Genomic DNA, 17081 nt, shown 5'->3' with positions numbered 1-17081 from the left:
CAAACTTGCTATCACTTCAAATCAATGTTCTGTAAGTACCCTGAATACTAACTGCATGAAGGTGAGAAGATACTGATTTTCTATTTAACTACATCTTTCAACAAACAAAAAACCTACATAAGCCTTGATCCAGAATTTCACTTCTAAGTTACAGATAAACAAGTAAAAGTATTCAAAATGCGTGCAAGGATATTCACTGCTGCATTGTTTGTGAAAAAAACTCTAATCTAGGTATCCATCAGCTGGGACCGGTTGTATAAATGATAACAGGCTGGGTGTGGTGGCTCACGCCTGTAATCCAGCACTTTGGGAGGCCGAGGTGGGCGGATCACCTGAGGTCAGGAGTTCAAGATCAGCCTAGCCAACATGGTGAAGCCCATCTCTACTGAAAATACAAAAATTAGCTGGGCATGGTGGTACGTGCCTGCAGTCCAGGCTGAGGCAGGAGGCTGAGGCAGGAGAACTGCTTGAACCCAGGAGGCAGAGGTTGTAGTGAGCTGAGATCATGCCACTGCACTCCAGCCTAAGCAATACAGCGAGACTGTCTAAAAAAAAAAAAAGAGAGAAAGAGAGAAAGAGAGATGATGTAACCATCCAATACCATAAAACTATTAAAAGTTAAGGCAGAAACGTGCTTATATGGAAAGATCTTAAAAACACTCTTAATTGTGAAGGAAGCAAAATACACTAGTTAGTATAGTTAAACAGAGTATTTTATAAACAAGTAAGTATACATACATACACACATTTTATGCATGGGTACTTACTCAAAAAAATAATGCCAATAATGAGACCTAGTGTCTGGGAGGGAGGGAAACTCATTCTGTACTCTATTTTTTGGCAGCAGTTAAAAATTATTTTAAAACATGCAAAGACAATAATTTATAAAATAATTAATTTTAAGTGACCATATTCACCTGTAACAGCTTTGTTTTGCTAGAAAGATCACTCTCCCTCTCTTTTAGCATGGCTTCTACTCTCTTCAATTCATTTTCCTTTTCTTTCAACCTAGAATTTTTTACAAAGATCTACATTTACTGAAGTACATAAAAAAAGTAAAACCAGACTCCAACATCACCCCTAAGAAAAAAGATGGCAGAAACAATACATACCAACACTTTTTCCCACACTGTATCAACTTAGACGTTTGTTTTAAAAAATCTTTCTAGGATCATTCTACTCAGCCATACTTAACATTTCTTAAGCAAATGTGACTTAATCTAGGAAGAAACTCTAAAACAAAGACTAAGAACAAAACTATGGTTTACCAACTTATTTCAAAAATAACGACTTAAAGAAACAAGTTTTGCCCCTAGGAATCTTAGTCACGATTTAATGACCCTGGAAATTACAAAATATGTCTAACCTTTGTACTGACAAGATGCTATGTATTATTTAATCTGTTTTTCCTTTACCCAATGCTGATGTAAATCTTACTCTATCTAGCTCAAGTGAATTTCAACTGCCCTTTCATCCTAAGCAACAGACCTCTAGCATAACACCACCATCAAAAGGATCTGTTTAACTATCTGTTACCTCACGATAGGAAATCGTATCTATTTTGGTATCCCCAAGGCCAGAAAGCACATAATAGAGTCTTAAGTATTCATTGAGCTGAACACTATTTTTACCAAACTTGATCTAGAATTATTTTCAAGATGCTTATAAATCTATACCAAAAAAATGACAAAACAGCATACATGAAGAGTCAGATAAATGTATAAAAAGGGAAAAACTTAAATGCATATTGCTAAGTAAAAGAAGCCAATACAAGGCTGAGCATGGTGGCTCATAACTGTAATCCCAACATTTTGGGATCCCAACATTTTGGGAGGCCAAGGCTGGAGGATCACTCAAGCCCAGGAGATTGAGACAAGCCTGAAGAACACAGGGAGACCCTGTCTCTAAAAAATTAGCCATGCATGGTGGCATGTGCCTGCAGTCCCAGCTACTCCGAAGGCTGAGGTGAGAGGAACACCTGAGCCCAGTAGGTCCTAACTGCAGTGAGCCAGGATGACACCACTGCATTCCATGTACTCCAGCCTGGGCCACAGAGAAAGACTCTGTCTCAAAAAAAAGAAAGAGGTTAACATTCAGAAAAGCTATATACTGCATGATTTCAATTATGATGTTCTGGAAAAGGCAAAACTCTTAAGACAGTAAGATCACCGGTTGGGGGGGTGGTGTGAGGGTGTGGAGGAAGAGAGGAAGGGATGCATAGGTAGAACACAAGAGATTTTTAGGGCAGTGAAACCGTTTTGTATGATACTATAGTGATGGATACATATCATTATACATTTGTTAAAACCCACAAACGGTGATCCTGATGGAAACTATGAACTTCAGTTTTTAATAACAATGATAACAATGTACTGCTATTGGTTCATCAGTCGTAACAAATGTACCATGCTAATGCAAGATGTTAATAGTAGGGGGAATTGGGAAGAGTATATGAAAACTGTATTTCTCTCTCGTTTTTTCCTATAAATATAAAAACCGCTCTACCACAAAAAATAAAGTATATTAATTTAAAAAAGAAAATGCAAAAAAAAAATGTAAGGCAGAAATATATCTAAAATTACCTACTTTAATGATCTACATATCTCTACTATAAACAGGCCAGAAATGTGGCCCTAAACTTTCCAAGCAAATGAGAGATAAGCACCTTGACAGTTACACAATGCCCAAAAGACAAAGAATAATTGTACAAATGAGCAATCTTGGTTCCAAGAATGGAGTGATCTCCCTTGTTTGAAGCAAGATAAAGGCCTAATAAATATCCTCAACATCCTCTTGCCAGGGGCGTTGGCTCACACCTATAATCCCAGCACTTTGGGAGGCTGAGGTAGGCAGATCACAAGGTCAGGAGTTTGAGATCAGCCTAACCAACAAGGTAAAACCCCGTCTCTACTAAAAACACAAAAAAATTAGCCGGGCGTGGTGGCACGCAACTATGATCCCAGATACTCAGGAGGCTGAGGCAGGAGAATCATTTGAACCTGGGAGGCGGAGAATGCAGTGGGCTGAAATCGCACCACTGCACTCCAGCCTGGGCAACAGAGCAAGACTCAGTCTCAAGAAAAAATGGGGGAGGGGGGCACTTCTTTAAAACAAATACCAATAAAGACTAATTGTATCACCAAGAAAATTTTGTTAAAAGCAATTTTAAAGTGGGCCAAAAAGATCAGGTCCCGATACCCTTTCTCACCATTGTAACTTGCTATAGCTTAAGACAACAGACTGTCTAGAATCAAACATTTTCTAAGATGAGTATCTAAAAAAACTGACATCTCCTATGCTGATTAGATTCAGTATTTTTCCTATCCAGCACAGGATAATTAACATGACAAGTTCTATTTTCCCTGTAAATAATTTAAAATTATAGAAAAATTTAAAATTCATTACATCAAGATTATGGCTAAGATTATCTTCTGGTTAATTCAGAGATGTTACTAACACTTTCAAATACCAGTTTTCATTTGAAGTAAGTTTAATCTCTATAATAATTGCATACTTTGTTTCAAAAAATAACTTAAAACCAGTCTACATTTACAGAAAGAATAATTGAAAAAATAAGTTTGATGGATTTGAAAAGAATAAAGTCTCCAGGTATCTGAAAGCACTTAAAGAACCTTTATTATACCCAATAGAGACTTAGCCTATTTGCCTCTGGATTATAATTTCCATTTAACAATAAAGTTAATGATATACAGGAAACTCATCATCATATTCAAGCACATTCTGGAAAATAAAGCTTGTTTCTCTTCAAAGTGCTGGCTTAAAGCATACTTACACAATCTCAAGTTCTTCAAATTGTGATGCAGAACAGGCCTGAGAAACAGAATCACATTTTTAATGCTAACATTTAAGAAGAAAAAAAAAACAAAAAACAGGTGCTACAACATATAAATAAGAATCACCCATCAATAAAAACAAAAGCATAATTATACGCAGTAAATACAAGACTGGGCCATTTATAAGGCAAGGACAGAATCAGTTTTATTAAACAATTTTTAATACTTATTTCTTAAAACATTAAAAGACTTTTTTTTATTTTTTATTTTTTATTTTTTTAATATGGAACGCTTCACAAATGTGCATGTCATCCTTGCACAGGGGCCATGCTCATCTTCTCTGTATCGTTCCAATTTCAGTATATGTGCTGCCGAAGCGAGCACAAAAACTAATACTTTAAACAGATGGTTAAGGATGAGCTAAAAGTCTATTTGAAAAGGTAGAGATAAGGAAATCTTTTCAGGCTCAGGTTAACAAATTAAGCAGTTAAGTATGACTTGCCAGAAATAAAAGTTATCTTATTTAAACAACAACAAAACTATGGTACAACATAATTTTTCTGGCAAAGAAACTCAGAACATATTTACATCTTTACTTTCTTATACGTTAAACAAAGGTGTCTCATTTCTTATGTAATATGCTGGTAATCTGTTTATACTATACCTCTTTCAAATTATGTTGTGCTACTTCCTGAACATGTGCTTTTAAAGATTCATTTTCTTCTTGAAGATCCTTAAAAAGAATAGGTGTAAATTAAGTTGATAGTCAAGTATAAAAAAATCGATTTTTTATTGTTTTTAGCTTCTCACCTGTAACCACTTCCCTGTATTGGCTAGGTCTTTCTCTTTCTCTTCTAAAATAGCCTTCATGGTATTCATCTGTTCCTCTTTTCCTTTTAATCTGATAATAAATTAATCAGAACTCTAAATGAAAATGTTACATGACCATAAAAAGCACAAATTTTAGACACTGAGAAAAGTATATTTTGGGTAGTACTCACAGTCCAAACTGATTGAAACAAACTAAAACTTATCAAATATAAAGGCATACAAGGCCGGGCGCGGTAGCTCATGCCTGCATCTCAGCACTTTGGGATGCTGAGGCAGGCAGATCACGAGGTCAGGAGATTGAGACCATCCTGGCTAACACAGTGAAACGCCATCTCTACTAAAAATACAAAAAATAGCCAGGTGTGGTGGCATGCACCTGTAGTCTCAGCTACTCGGGAGGCTGAGGCAGGAGAATCGCTTGAACCCAGGAGGTGGAGGTTGCAGTGAGCCGAGATTGTGCCACTGCACTCCAGCCTGGGTGACAAAGTGAGACTCAAAAAAAAAAAAAAAAAAAAAAAAAAAAAAAAAAGGCATGTAAAATTTTGGAGACAATCAAATTAGGAGATATAGGATGATTAAGGAAAACCATTCCATCACTGAATACCCAGATAAGTTAGTTTAGCTCTACCTCTACCTTATATCACCTTGTTTAAATCAATATAAATAAATTTGGAAAACTTACAACAATTGATCTGGATGTGAAATAGATACCAATTTCATATGACTATTAAAATAGGCAAAGAGCAACATCTCAATTTATAGTTATATTCAAATTATAAATCATGAAAAGTAAGACTTCCTACCTCCTTCCCTCAGAAGAAACGTACAGGTTAAAGCCAAATGAGAAACTCAGGACCCTAAGGACTTTTGAGATAACTGATATTTTCGAATTTTCTAAAACACTACTTGAAATCAAGAAGCTATAATTATCATTATACTTCCATTTAACTCATGAAAAAGAAATAGTAAAAGGAAATGAGATAAATGTTACTTACAAGTTCTGAAGCTCCTGAACTTGGGAAGTGATAGATAACTGAAATACAAAACATAGAAATCAATTCATAATCCTTTCAATTTCACTTTCTAAGCCTTATAAGTCTTTATATAATGTGTACACTTCAAATTACAAAGAAACTAGCTAAATTTTTCATGACAAAATGAGATGTTTTGAGTTCACCTCCTCTTGACTCCAATAACAATAAAAGTAACAAACTAAAAATAGTAAGGGGAAGGGACAAGGAAAATAGTTATGAATAATACATCTAACTAATGTGATGCTCTTTTCTAGCCTAGTCAAGCGAAGCAGTGGGAGTGGAGAAGGAACAAAGATATCTGTGACTGGCTGTGATCGATTAGTTGTAAACACCACTGCACTCAGACCAGCCATGGTGCTTCTACAGTTGTGAAAATTAGAATATTAACTCTCCACATACCTCCCTAACATATCAGAGCTCTTCTCCATCCCAGTTTTCAAGGCCAACTACTCAACAGTCCTCTGTGTTGTTCTTTTTAATTTTTTTCTTAATCATATACAGTCTAATAAAACCTTTTATATTCCACTCTCTTCTCACAGCCCTTCAGAATCTTGGCTTAAATGTCAGTTTCTCAGGAGGAGACTTTTTTGACTCTCAATCTGTATCAGAAAAGTATGATCTTTTCATCCTACCTGTTTCACTCAACAGATTATCTCCAATCCCTAGCTAAGGATCCACCAATCACAAGCACAGTGCTTCAACGAGTATTGCTTTGACAATAAATATTGCTGAATGAATCTATGAGATGAATCAATCATCTCTTCAATGAAATCTCACCATTTTTTCAATGCAGCTTTATCAAATTAAAATCAGCAAAGCTCATCAATTTCCAGTAATCACATGTAGGTCTGAAATCCCAATGAAACTTGAACTTTGTTCTAATACAGAGGTCGAGCAATGTATATTCAAGTAACATTTTGGTCCATGCAGTTGTTTTTTAAATAAGGAGGATTAAAAAAAATTGCCAAAGTGTTTTGTGTTTCACTTTTAATTGACAAACTAAAATGAAACATTAACACAAAAAATATTCTAGAAAATAACCATTAATAGTTAAAATTTTTAAGATATACAGATTAAAATATCAAGAACACTTTCTCAAATCAGGCAAAAAACAAAATCAAAAGCACATCACCCAATATGCTTACAGCATACTACTAAAAGATTTTTCTGAGCAACAAGAAAAAAAACCAAATAGCTCATAAATAACACATAACTAATAAATCTGTCATGCTATGGCTCTGGGATTTTTACCTGTTGAGCCTTTTCAAGCTGGACATTTCCTATTTCTTCTTTTAGAGTCTTTATTTCCTGTTTCAAATCCTTGACAATGACAAAACAGACAAGATTGGACAATGGAAACACAGAAATTGACATAAAATGCAATACACAGACAAACACATGAAATTAAATGATATTAACTAAAGTTGATAAACAAAAAATAAAACACAGTTCTCTGTCTCCCAATACCTGAACAGTTTTCTCCTTGTTAGCAACTTTGAGAAGTTCTGCTTCCAGAAGCTCTTCTACAGACTTGATCTTTCCATCTTTCTCGTGGATCCTTAAATAAACGCAGTATAATTTGATTAGAAAACACCGAGATCCACCAAGATATAAAAATAGCACCAAATGATGAAATGGCTCTCCAAATCAACCCTTTCCCCGTTTTACATAAAATAGCAACAAAACTTTATAGACAGGCTCGGGGCGAAATTAAAGCTCCTCCTAACAGAGAGCTGAAGCCTATATGCACAAGAAGTCAGTTAAGTCAAAAATGCATCAGAAATATGAGATTTGGACCCTGAGGAACACAGAAGAGAATCAAGTTCCATTCAACTATATTGACTCCCAGTTTCTGGAAATAGATCTTTTTTTAATTATATGAATTTGGGAAAGCACAGCTAAGTTCTCATATTCCGTTAAGAAAAATTCTAGAGTGAAAGTTAAACATACATCAGCTATCCCAATTGCACAATAAAACTAGATTTCTGAGCACAGAAAAAGATGGAGAAAAAAAAAAGTCAGTTAATAATAATGTTATCACTTACACTTTCTTAAGTTCTTCAACTAAAGATGCAAAAGAAACCTAGAAATAGGAAAGTATCCTACTTAGTAGTTTGCTCAAAATAGAAATGGGTCAGAAATAGAAATGTACATTATCCTTAAAGTTTCAACTACAATCAAAATCCAAATAGGAAAAGTAAGCCCAGGCATTTTTCCGAGACTTTTTAAATGTCATATTAATAACAATAAATAGCATTTTGAAAATAAGCAATTTTAAGGCCACTTATAAATACGCCAAAAGAAAAAAAAATCATTAGGTAAATGTTAAGATTATTTAATCAATAATTCCAACCATAGAAAAAATACAACTGGGAAACTGCCTAATTTCAGGCAGCCTCTTTTACTAGAGTCTTACTTTACATTTGTATACTCAGAACTTTTTTATCACTCTACTAAGAGGAAATGGCATCCTATCTGGAGTATTCATTACAGTATCTGACATACAATCAGTATTAAACTGCAGCCTCTATTACTGATTATCATTTATAAATTAAAACTACAATTAACGAATTCCAACCTGGAAAAATGAAACAACAGACTTGTTTTTATGCAAGTTTGCCCACTGTTTAAAAGAGAACAGCCTGGGCACAGTGGCTCATGCCTATAATCCCAGAGCTTTAGGAAGCTAAGTGGGAAAGACTGCTTGAGGCCAAAAGCTTGTGTGAGTCTGCACAACACAGCAAGACCCTATCTCTACAAAAAATAAGATACAAATTAGCTCGGCATTGTGGCATGAGCCTATAGTCCTATCTACTTAGGAGAATGAGAAAGGAGTATCATTTGAGCCCAGGAGTTCAAGGTTAAGGTGGGTTATAATTATACCACTACACTCTGGCCTGGGCAAAAGAGCAAGACGCCAGCTCTTTTAATTAAAAAAAAAAAAAAAAAAAAAAAAAAAAAGGCCGGGGGCGGTGGCTCAAGTCTGTAATCCCAGCACTTTGGGAGGCCGAGGCCGGTGGATCACAAGGTCAAGAGATCGAGACCATCCTGGTCAACATGGTGAAACCCCTTCTCTACTAAAAATACAAAATTAGCTGGGCATGGTGGCACGTGCCTGTAATCCCAGCTACTCAGGAGGCTGAGGCAGGAGAATTGCCTGAACCCAGGAGGCGGAGGTTGCGGTGAGCCGAGATCGCGCCATTGCACTCCAGCCTGGGTAACATGAGTGAAACTCCGTCTCAAAAAAAAAAAAATAAAAAAAAAAAAAAAGAGAGAAAGAATAGTTGTAAAAATTTACTACATACATTACCTGATCATTTTGCTTAGCTTTTAAGTCTTGAACTTCTTTTGTCAGAGATGAATTTTCTGTTCTTATTGCCTTTTTCAAAGACACATAAGCAAAACATGCTTTTATTTTCTGAAAAAATATAGCTAGCTTCAAAATACATTTAAGCTGCTTCTTTTCCTCTCTGGAAGACCTAAAACTTTCATTTTTCCATGTCTATAATTCTATAACTTCTATAGCTACCCAAATGAATTTTAATTCAATTACACCCACATATATTTCTACTCATATCTGAACCCCAAAAATAGATAGTATACCACTTATTAAGCTACTCCTCTCCCCTAAATTCAAATACATCTTTTAACTTACTTCTTCCAGCAATTCTTTCCCAATCAAATTAGTTAAAGCTAATGAAAATCATAAAATAGAATGGCAATCTCTTCTCTGGCCTCTAATACCATTTCATGAATAAGTCTGCTGGTTATTCGGTTATCACTGGGACATGGGTGCAAGTGGGGAAACTGATAAACTATAACAATAGTACCACCTCATTAAGGCAGTGAATGTTACAATCAACCATGTATTTTTAACTTCTAAAATAAACTGTTAATTAAAAAATTCATTATACAAATGTAGAAAATGCAATATTTACTATTAAGTTTAAGATCTATGGGAAAAACCTTAAACAAATTACAGTGAAATCCCTCTAAGTCACTAAATAATCACAGGGAAAATAAAACTACAAAATGCTTTACATTCAGCTCTTCTTCTTTAGTTGCCACCTGAATGAGTCCAGTTTCAAGTAATTCCTCTACAGTCTTTAACTTCTCGTCTTTTTCTTGAATGCTGAAATTATAAGTTTATAACACATGTATTAACTATTTTTCAAGGTTAATGATATTATTTCTAAACATTTTACATGGATCAACTCCTTTGTCCATCATTTCTTACAAACTTTTAATTCCAGAAAGATTTCTAAGGATCCTTGATCATGCCTCTTTAAAAGTAAAATACAGGCCGGGCGCGGTGGCTCAAGCCTGTAATCCCAGCACTTTGGGAGGCCGAGGCAGGTGGATCACGAGGTCAAGAGATCGAGACCATCCTGGTCAACATGGTGAAACCCCGTCTCTACTAAAAATACAAAAAATCAGCTGGGCATGGTGGCGTGTGCCTGTAATCCCAGCTACTCAGGAGGCTGAGGCAGGAGAATTGCCTGAACCCAGGAGGCGGAGGTTGCGGTGAGCCGAGATCGCGCCATTGCACTCCAGCCTGGGTAACAAGAGCGAAACTCCGTCTCAAAAAAAATAAAAATAAAAAAAATAAAAGTAAAATACATTCAAGTAATTCATGCTTACATGATAGCCTACAACAAGTAAAATTACTGCCACACACGAAACCCACAAACAGTAATAAAATCCCAAATCAACAGCATTACACATTTTCTTACATTACAAAATGTAAAGAGAATTTTAAGACTCTAGATTAATGTAGTTAATTTCATAGAAGTGACTCATCAAAATACAAAAAGAAAACTAAACTCTTACCATTTTTCCATTTGTTCCACAACATCTTTATTAGGCTAAAATAAAAATCACCAAAAAAAGTTTAACTTTACCAAATATGCATGAAGTAAAACAAGATGAGAAATACAATTCTGTTAAAATTGTTTAGGGTTATTAAATAGATACAAAATTTAGGACAATGACTTTTATTTGAAGACTTGATAATTACTGAATTCAGAAAACACCAACAGAAGAGATACATCTACACAAGAGACACAGAAAAAGTAGTAGTATAAAATGGCTGGCAAAATGAATAAGTAGCTTATGAAAAAAATCTTAATCACTAGAAAAGATAACCTTAACTTAGGGATAAGATAATTTGCCTCACTTCCTTTACAATAATTCAATTCTTCAAATATAAAGAGCCCAGACCCTAAGACCTTGTCAAAGGAGGATGCGGGGGTAGAGGGGGGAGGCTCTTTTAACTGATTATTTTTTCTATACTAACGTTTAACATTTACATAAGCAAGAGTGTAAATCCTGTTTACAGCTCAGTGAATTTGGTAGATATTATGTATATACCAACCAGATCAAGATATACAATATTTTAAAACCAACTATAAACTGCAAAAGCAACAGGAATATATTCTCTTTATAAAGCATACATGACATGTAAGGTGAGTTCCATTTGAACCTTCTCCTGGCATCCCCCCGGTACACACACAAGTCCTCACTGTTAAAATTTATCTTACTTACAAAGTGCAAATTTCTCCCTCAGTATTCCCATATCTTCAGACAGCCAAGCAGCCTGACCAAAGAAATTTAGGGTCTTTCTCCTAGAACATTCTCTTCTGTGCACCCCTTTCCCAATTTTGCTAGTTTCTTACTTTTTTCCCCAATCTTTGTTTTCTGTTGTTTTTCTCAATCTTATTACAATCATTTTTCACAAATAATATTAATTTTCCATTGCCATATCCAAGTCCTAAAAGTCCACTCCTTAAATATACACGAAATTAAACCCTTCTCTTTAATCCTAAGTTTAGGCCCTCAGGCTTGCTCATCTCAAATATCATAATACCCTAATTCTTCTCCCTGCTTCCAGTTCATAAGCATTGTTTTGTAGGGGGCATAGGAAAAAGTTCCCAAAAGGAAAAAATAATCCAAACATCAGAAGGGAAAGAGGAGTTCCCAAAAGTACATTAAATCAGGTTTATGCTGTGAAAAACAGATAACGCACTAAGCTTTTAAATCATTCATAAGATGGTTTTTGTCCATCTTTGTTTACAATGAATGCCATCTCACAAAAATATGTAACACTATTAAGACTAAGTTACCTGCACCTTAACCATTTACTATATTGTACCTTTACTCAGTCCTACCTACCAGAGTATTCTTTCTAAAATGTTAGGCTAAATGCTCATTTATCCTTGCAACACCCTTTAGTGGCTCACAACATGCTACATCAGGTTCACGGTCCTCACGCAGCATACGCAGCATGCAAAGTCCTTCATAATTAGGCCTTAGCAAATCTTTCTCTATTCCTTACATCCTTCCTGTATTTTGTACTTCTACAATATACCAATATTCTGAATATGCCAATCCTGCCACACTGTCATGTCTTTAAACATTGTATTCCCTCAGCCTGTACTGCCTCTTAGCTCTTTGGCAAATTCATGCTTATTTTTCAAAATCAGGTTTAGTTGTTCCCTGTGTTAACTCTGCACCTCCTTCAAATATTAATATAATGCATTATCTCGTCCTCTAAACCTGTACACAGACTTCAGAAATTTTATTCACCATAATTTTCTGTTTAACTCATCTATTTCCATATTAAGAAGGCAAGAATCAAGTCTCATTCACCTCTGTAGCCTCAGCATATAGGTAAGTACCTAGCATATACTCAACTAGTAAATAAGTATTTGATGAATTTAATTTTTTTAATGAAGTTACAGTTTAAAAAGTATTCTTAGTCTTCAGCTCATCAAACATTCAATTGCATAAAACTGACCCAGCTTAGTTTGCATCTCCTTAAACGTTTTTACTTTACTTCATACTTTACTGGTTTAATCCAATCCTACTATTTCCTCCCTAGATAACTTCTAAAACTATACCATATACAATAATAAATTATTCTGCAATACAATATAACAAGGCAGCAGGGCAAAAAGAAGAAACTTCCTATAGTTTTTCCTTAATCTTGACCACTCAATCTTAAAAATCTTCTGGAATAAGAATAAAAAGTCATGCTGCTCCTCACTAAAAGTATGTGCTCTCCCCCAGCAAAAAAAAAAAAAAAAAAAAAAAAAAAGTCTTATTCTCAGTAAATGAGGTATTAGTAAATGACTTATTTGCATGATCTGACCATCTGCAACCGTAAATCCAAATGCAGGCTTCCCTCCTTTAGAGTAGCAACAGGTTACCTTACCTGGTACCTGTTGTCTTTCTGCTTCCTACACCTGAGGAAACAACAACTTGGCACCATTACTGGCTTCTGCTTTCATAAGCTTAATCTTTTCCTCCAGAATAAAAATCCATGAGGTAAAAGGACTGAAATTTTTACATAACTTAACTGTTCAATCTCTCAACTGTCACTTGGAATTCTGACTGCAGGATAGAAAGGGGTTAAAGAAAAGTGGAAATGACAGAAATTAAGTTTATACCAATCTTTTCTCTTCTTTCACTAGCAACAACAATAAAAACAACTAGAGAAAAAGCCACAAAGATGACTCTTTGCCAAGATGAAAAAAGTCACAACTATAACCAGAACATCAGTCATATGCTTTCTAGACTATTAATAAAAAGCTTTCAGAGTTAGAACAATCTAAGAATTACCCAACAGCAGATCTTTATACCACAAAATGAGTTTCTCCTCTTATCAAGTAATTATTTTAAATAAGTCAAAACCTGTGGCTATAAAATTTTATTCTGTAAATTGTTATTCTTCATAACAAAAGCACACCTCAGACTAAAAGTTGTCTTTTTAACAGAACATCTACAAGTACACAGAAACCTTATAATAGAAGGTTGACTTAGTAAGATAGCAATAGTATTAACTTTCATAAATATGACTGGGCATTTTACGTAAGACATCATAATGGCATTACTCAAGGTATTATATTTTTTTAATAGCAAAGGAAAAGAAAAATTTAAGGCTGGTAGTTTTACTTTTATCTAATGAAGGAGAATATCATTTTTAGTAAAGAATAAAAAAGTTTTCTGTTTAAGTAACAGTCACCATCACCCGGTTATTACTAAAATACAAGAATTCTAGGACAGATTCAGAAGTTTCTAAGCATTTGTTTTACCTTCATGAAGTTAATTTTAGAAAGGTTAAAACTTTATATACTGAAATCAACATTTCAAAAATCTCTGGTGACTAACACACAGAAACTGTACTCTGTTTTTCCAAGAAGTAACACACACACACACACACACACACACACACACACACACACACCACACACCTATTACATTTTATCTAATCCAAGTCAAGTCACCAATGTTATATCTCACCACTGCTATTTAACGGTAAAAATTTTAAATGTTGCCAACTAAATTGTAACCAGAGACTACGAGATACATTCGTATTTCAGAGATGGTGAATTGTGGGGGGTGCGGGGGATCTTATAACTGATGAGATATCATATCTCTTGCAAGCTATACCAGAAAAGGAAATAAGACAAGAATAAGCTTTAGCTGGGCACAGTGGCCCATGTCTGTAATGTCAGCACTTTGGGAGGCCAAGGCAGGTAGATCACTTAAGGCCAGGAGTCAAGACCAGCCTGGCTAACATGGCAAAACCCCTTCTCTCCTAAAAATACAAAAATCAGCCAGGCATATTGGCACGTGCCTGTAGTCCCAGCTACTCAGGAGGCTGAGGCATGACAATGGCTTGAACCTGGGAGGCAGAGGATGCAATGAGCCAAAATGGCACTACTGAACTCCAGCCTGGGCCACAGAGGAGGACTCTGCCTCAAAAAATAAAACAAAACAGGCCTTAAATGCCATTTAAACTAAATATTATCCCTTCAGCATTTTCTCCTTTATTACCTTTAGTTTACAAGGATAAAGCAAATACAAAGTAATAAAGACTATGCAATAATGCACTCAATATCATATGGGGAGACGGAATAAATGGATTATTTCTTGACAAGTTAACAAAATACTTCAAGAGGCACAGCTACTTACACCAGCTCAATATCTGCATAAATGTTAATTTTAAAATATATGAAAGAAGAATGCATGCATTTGCTAAAGGAAGTGCTATCATTTACAATAGCTTACATTTCACCTTCCAATAAAAATACAATCCAAAAACTTATTAGGAACAAATGCAAAACTTCTAATGTGTCATCAAGAGTTTCTAGAATATTGTTTTATCAATAAACTGTAAGAGCTGTGTAGGAGAAGAATATTAAGGCAGGACTTAGGAATAAGCAGAGAACAGATACCACTAGGCTCTAATTTATGGAACCATGCTTATTCAAAGCTGGTACCGTTTTGATGCATTGCTATAAATATAAAATGAATAGTGATGGTAGCAGGGGATGGAGATGAGATGGATAAAATAAATATTCTAAGGGAAAAGAATTATGGTTTAGATACCTGCCATAAACAAAGCACTAGACTAAGCACGATACATAAGCTTCTCCTTTCAAATCTAACAACCTTATGGGGTAAGTATTAACATAACCCCCATGTGAAAGACCTGGAATGAGGGGTGTCAAAAAGTTAAGCCATTTGATCAACATCACTCTGCTTTTAAGTGCTAGTATTAAGTTTCAACCTTTAAAGACACCATGCTGCCTAAAAGAAAAAGCTGAGGCCCCAAGTGTAAGGCAGGACATTTATTCTGAGAGTCAAATGTATCAAAATGGCTTAAATTATTTTTATGTATCCTAATATACTTTTTTGTTTTGCTGGAATGTGCTTTTGAGCAGATGGGCATTAGCTTCATCTCAGGGAGAAAAATGTTTCTTACTTTAGATACTAGATGAATAAAAAGGCAATTAACAGACATATCTAAGCTTAAACAAAATTTCTCAATTAGTGATTTGGTACCTAAAGAACCAGATCCTGCTTTGTGTTAAATATTTTACCTTGTAATTTAGTAAAAGCCTTACCTGTTCAGAAACAAGGGTCTGTAGCTTCTGAACTTCTAATTTTAATGCTTTGTTTTGCTCATTTAGAATCTGGAAGAAAGAATCTCAATTCACTGTTTTAGTAAGAAAAAAGGCAATAAAGCAATCATTTGAATGGGTTTTTGAACAATTAAACCTTTATCGCTACTTTCAGTATTCAAAGTGACAGGTCATTTATGTCAAACATTGACGTAATTCAAATTTCATTGGACACAGAGATGCACCCCGGCACTTGGTTGGCCATGACCAGAAACTAGAACTACAGTAACAATGGAGACAAGAAAGACAGTCCTAAATAGAAACTATCAGCTGAGAAAAGGCTGGGGGGTGAAATAAATCTCTAAACTCTACTAAAAGAACAGATAATCTAGGGAAAAAAGTCTATGATAAAATTCATGGCTTATGTAAGTCCCCTAATAAACTACAGAAACATTGTTTCAAAATGACTTCACATAAAAAGTAATACTTCTGGATTCACACAACTGCAAATTACACAAGTTGTTCTAAGAAACCTAAGTTTACAAGCTTAATCACACACCTTAAATTCTTCCATTTTGTTTGAAATTTCACATTGTAGCTGCTCTTCCAGCAATCTTATTTTATCATCTTTAACATACACACTGTAAGAGTGAAAAAAAAAATAAATTACTTCATACATTCAAAAAATCTACAAAAATAATGGGCACAACTATCAGTTATAAGTAGCAACATTTTCTGCAATTATACTTGAACATAAATGTATGAACGGTTACATGTACAATACTTTAGTCACCTTTTTTGTATCTTCTCCAATTCATGTGCTGCAGCAGCCTGTGTGTGGAATGAGAGGAAAATAATATCACTTCTCAGGAAATGCTCCAAACTATTTTTTTCACGAACTTTTACATATTAAAAAGCTATATTTCCATATACTTGAAGTTACAGCAATACCATACAGTTCTGTAACATGTTCTGCTGTTCGATATTTTTTACTTCTCACTTTTATCCTAGTAAAAGGTATAACATTTTTTAATTAAATGGCCAGAGGCTCAAACAAACCAGCATATTAAGGTCATTTTAATTGACTCCTGTGATATCAAGTGATTAATTCATTGGATCAAACATTTATTTCAACATAAAAATAGTTAACATCAAACCATGCAGCCAAAGATAAGAAACCATTATATTTTTTACTTACACAAATAAAACTGGAACTCACAACATCAATGAAAGTAAAAATAGACAAACTGAAATTCTGACGTCAATGCTCAAAAGCAATAAAGATCTACCTGCTCATTTGCCAGGGCCTGTAATTTCTGCACTTCAGCTTTTAGTAAGAAATTCATATTCTGTATATCCTAGAACAAGGAAAAATTGCATTTGAAACATTTAATACAATTGATTTTTAAAGTTTGTAAAGCATCTTTTCTATAAAAGAGTTAAGTAAGTGTCTCAATTTACAAAATTTTCCTAAGAGAAACCACCAATTCCTTTTAGCATACTCCTATCAAATT

General features: G+C 34.7%; 1 protein-coding gene and 1 non-coding gene across 11 annotated transcripts in view; both read right to left on the bottom strand.

The window, feature by feature from the left end:
- KTN1 (kinectin 1) overlaps nt 1-17081 on the bottom strand; it is a 109591-nt gene that overhangs the window by 29339 nt on the left and 63171 nt on the right. For 8 of the 10 annotated variants that reach the window (XM_032251143.1, XM_032251148.1, XM_032251149.1 and 5 more), the window contains 15 exons: nt 16857-16925; nt 16361-16398; nt 16127-16208; nt 15571-15639; nt 10490-10524; nt 9701-9791; nt 8970-9038; nt 7705-7742; nt 7127-7217; nt 6911-6979; nt 5621-5658; nt 4605-4695; nt 4459-4527; nt 3794-3831; nt 918-1008 (listed from right to left, as the gene is read on the bottom strand). In XM_032251143.1, coding sequence (XP_032107034.1) covers nt 918-1008; nt 3794-3831; nt 4459-4527; nt 4605-4695; nt 5621-5658; nt 6911-6979; nt 7127-7217; nt 7705-7742; nt 8970-9038; nt 9701-9791; nt 10490-10524; nt 15571-15639; nt 16127-16208; nt 16361-16398; nt 16857-16925 — 978 coding nt within the window. The remainder of the gene's footprint in view (nt 1-917; nt 1009-3793; nt 3832-4458; nt 4528-4604; nt 4696-5620; nt 5659-6910; nt 6980-7126; nt 7218-7704; nt 7743-8969; nt 9039-9700; nt 9792-10489; nt 10525-15570; nt 15640-16126; nt 16209-16360; nt 16399-16856; nt 16926-17081) is intronic. The other 2 variants (XM_032251147.1, XM_032251150.1) reach the window with 1 other exon arrangement.
- Nucleotides 4072-4178, bottom strand: LOC116532182. The gene has a single exon (XR_004260745.1). It is a non-coding gene; the product is annotated as a U6 spliceosomal RNA (small nuclear RNA).

Source organism: Sapajus apella, unplaced genomic scaffold (genome assembly GCF_009761245.1).
Source record: "Sapajus apella isolate SASKATOON/1434 unplaced genomic scaffold, GSC_monkey_1.0 scaffold74, whole genome shotgun sequence".
Classification (NCBI taxonomy): domain Eukaryota; kingdom Metazoa; phylum Chordata; class Mammalia; order Primates; family Cebidae; genus Sapajus; species Sapajus apella.
The sequence above is the reverse complement of the archived record's forward strand: the minus strand, read 5'-3'. Positions and strand labels throughout refer to the sequence as shown.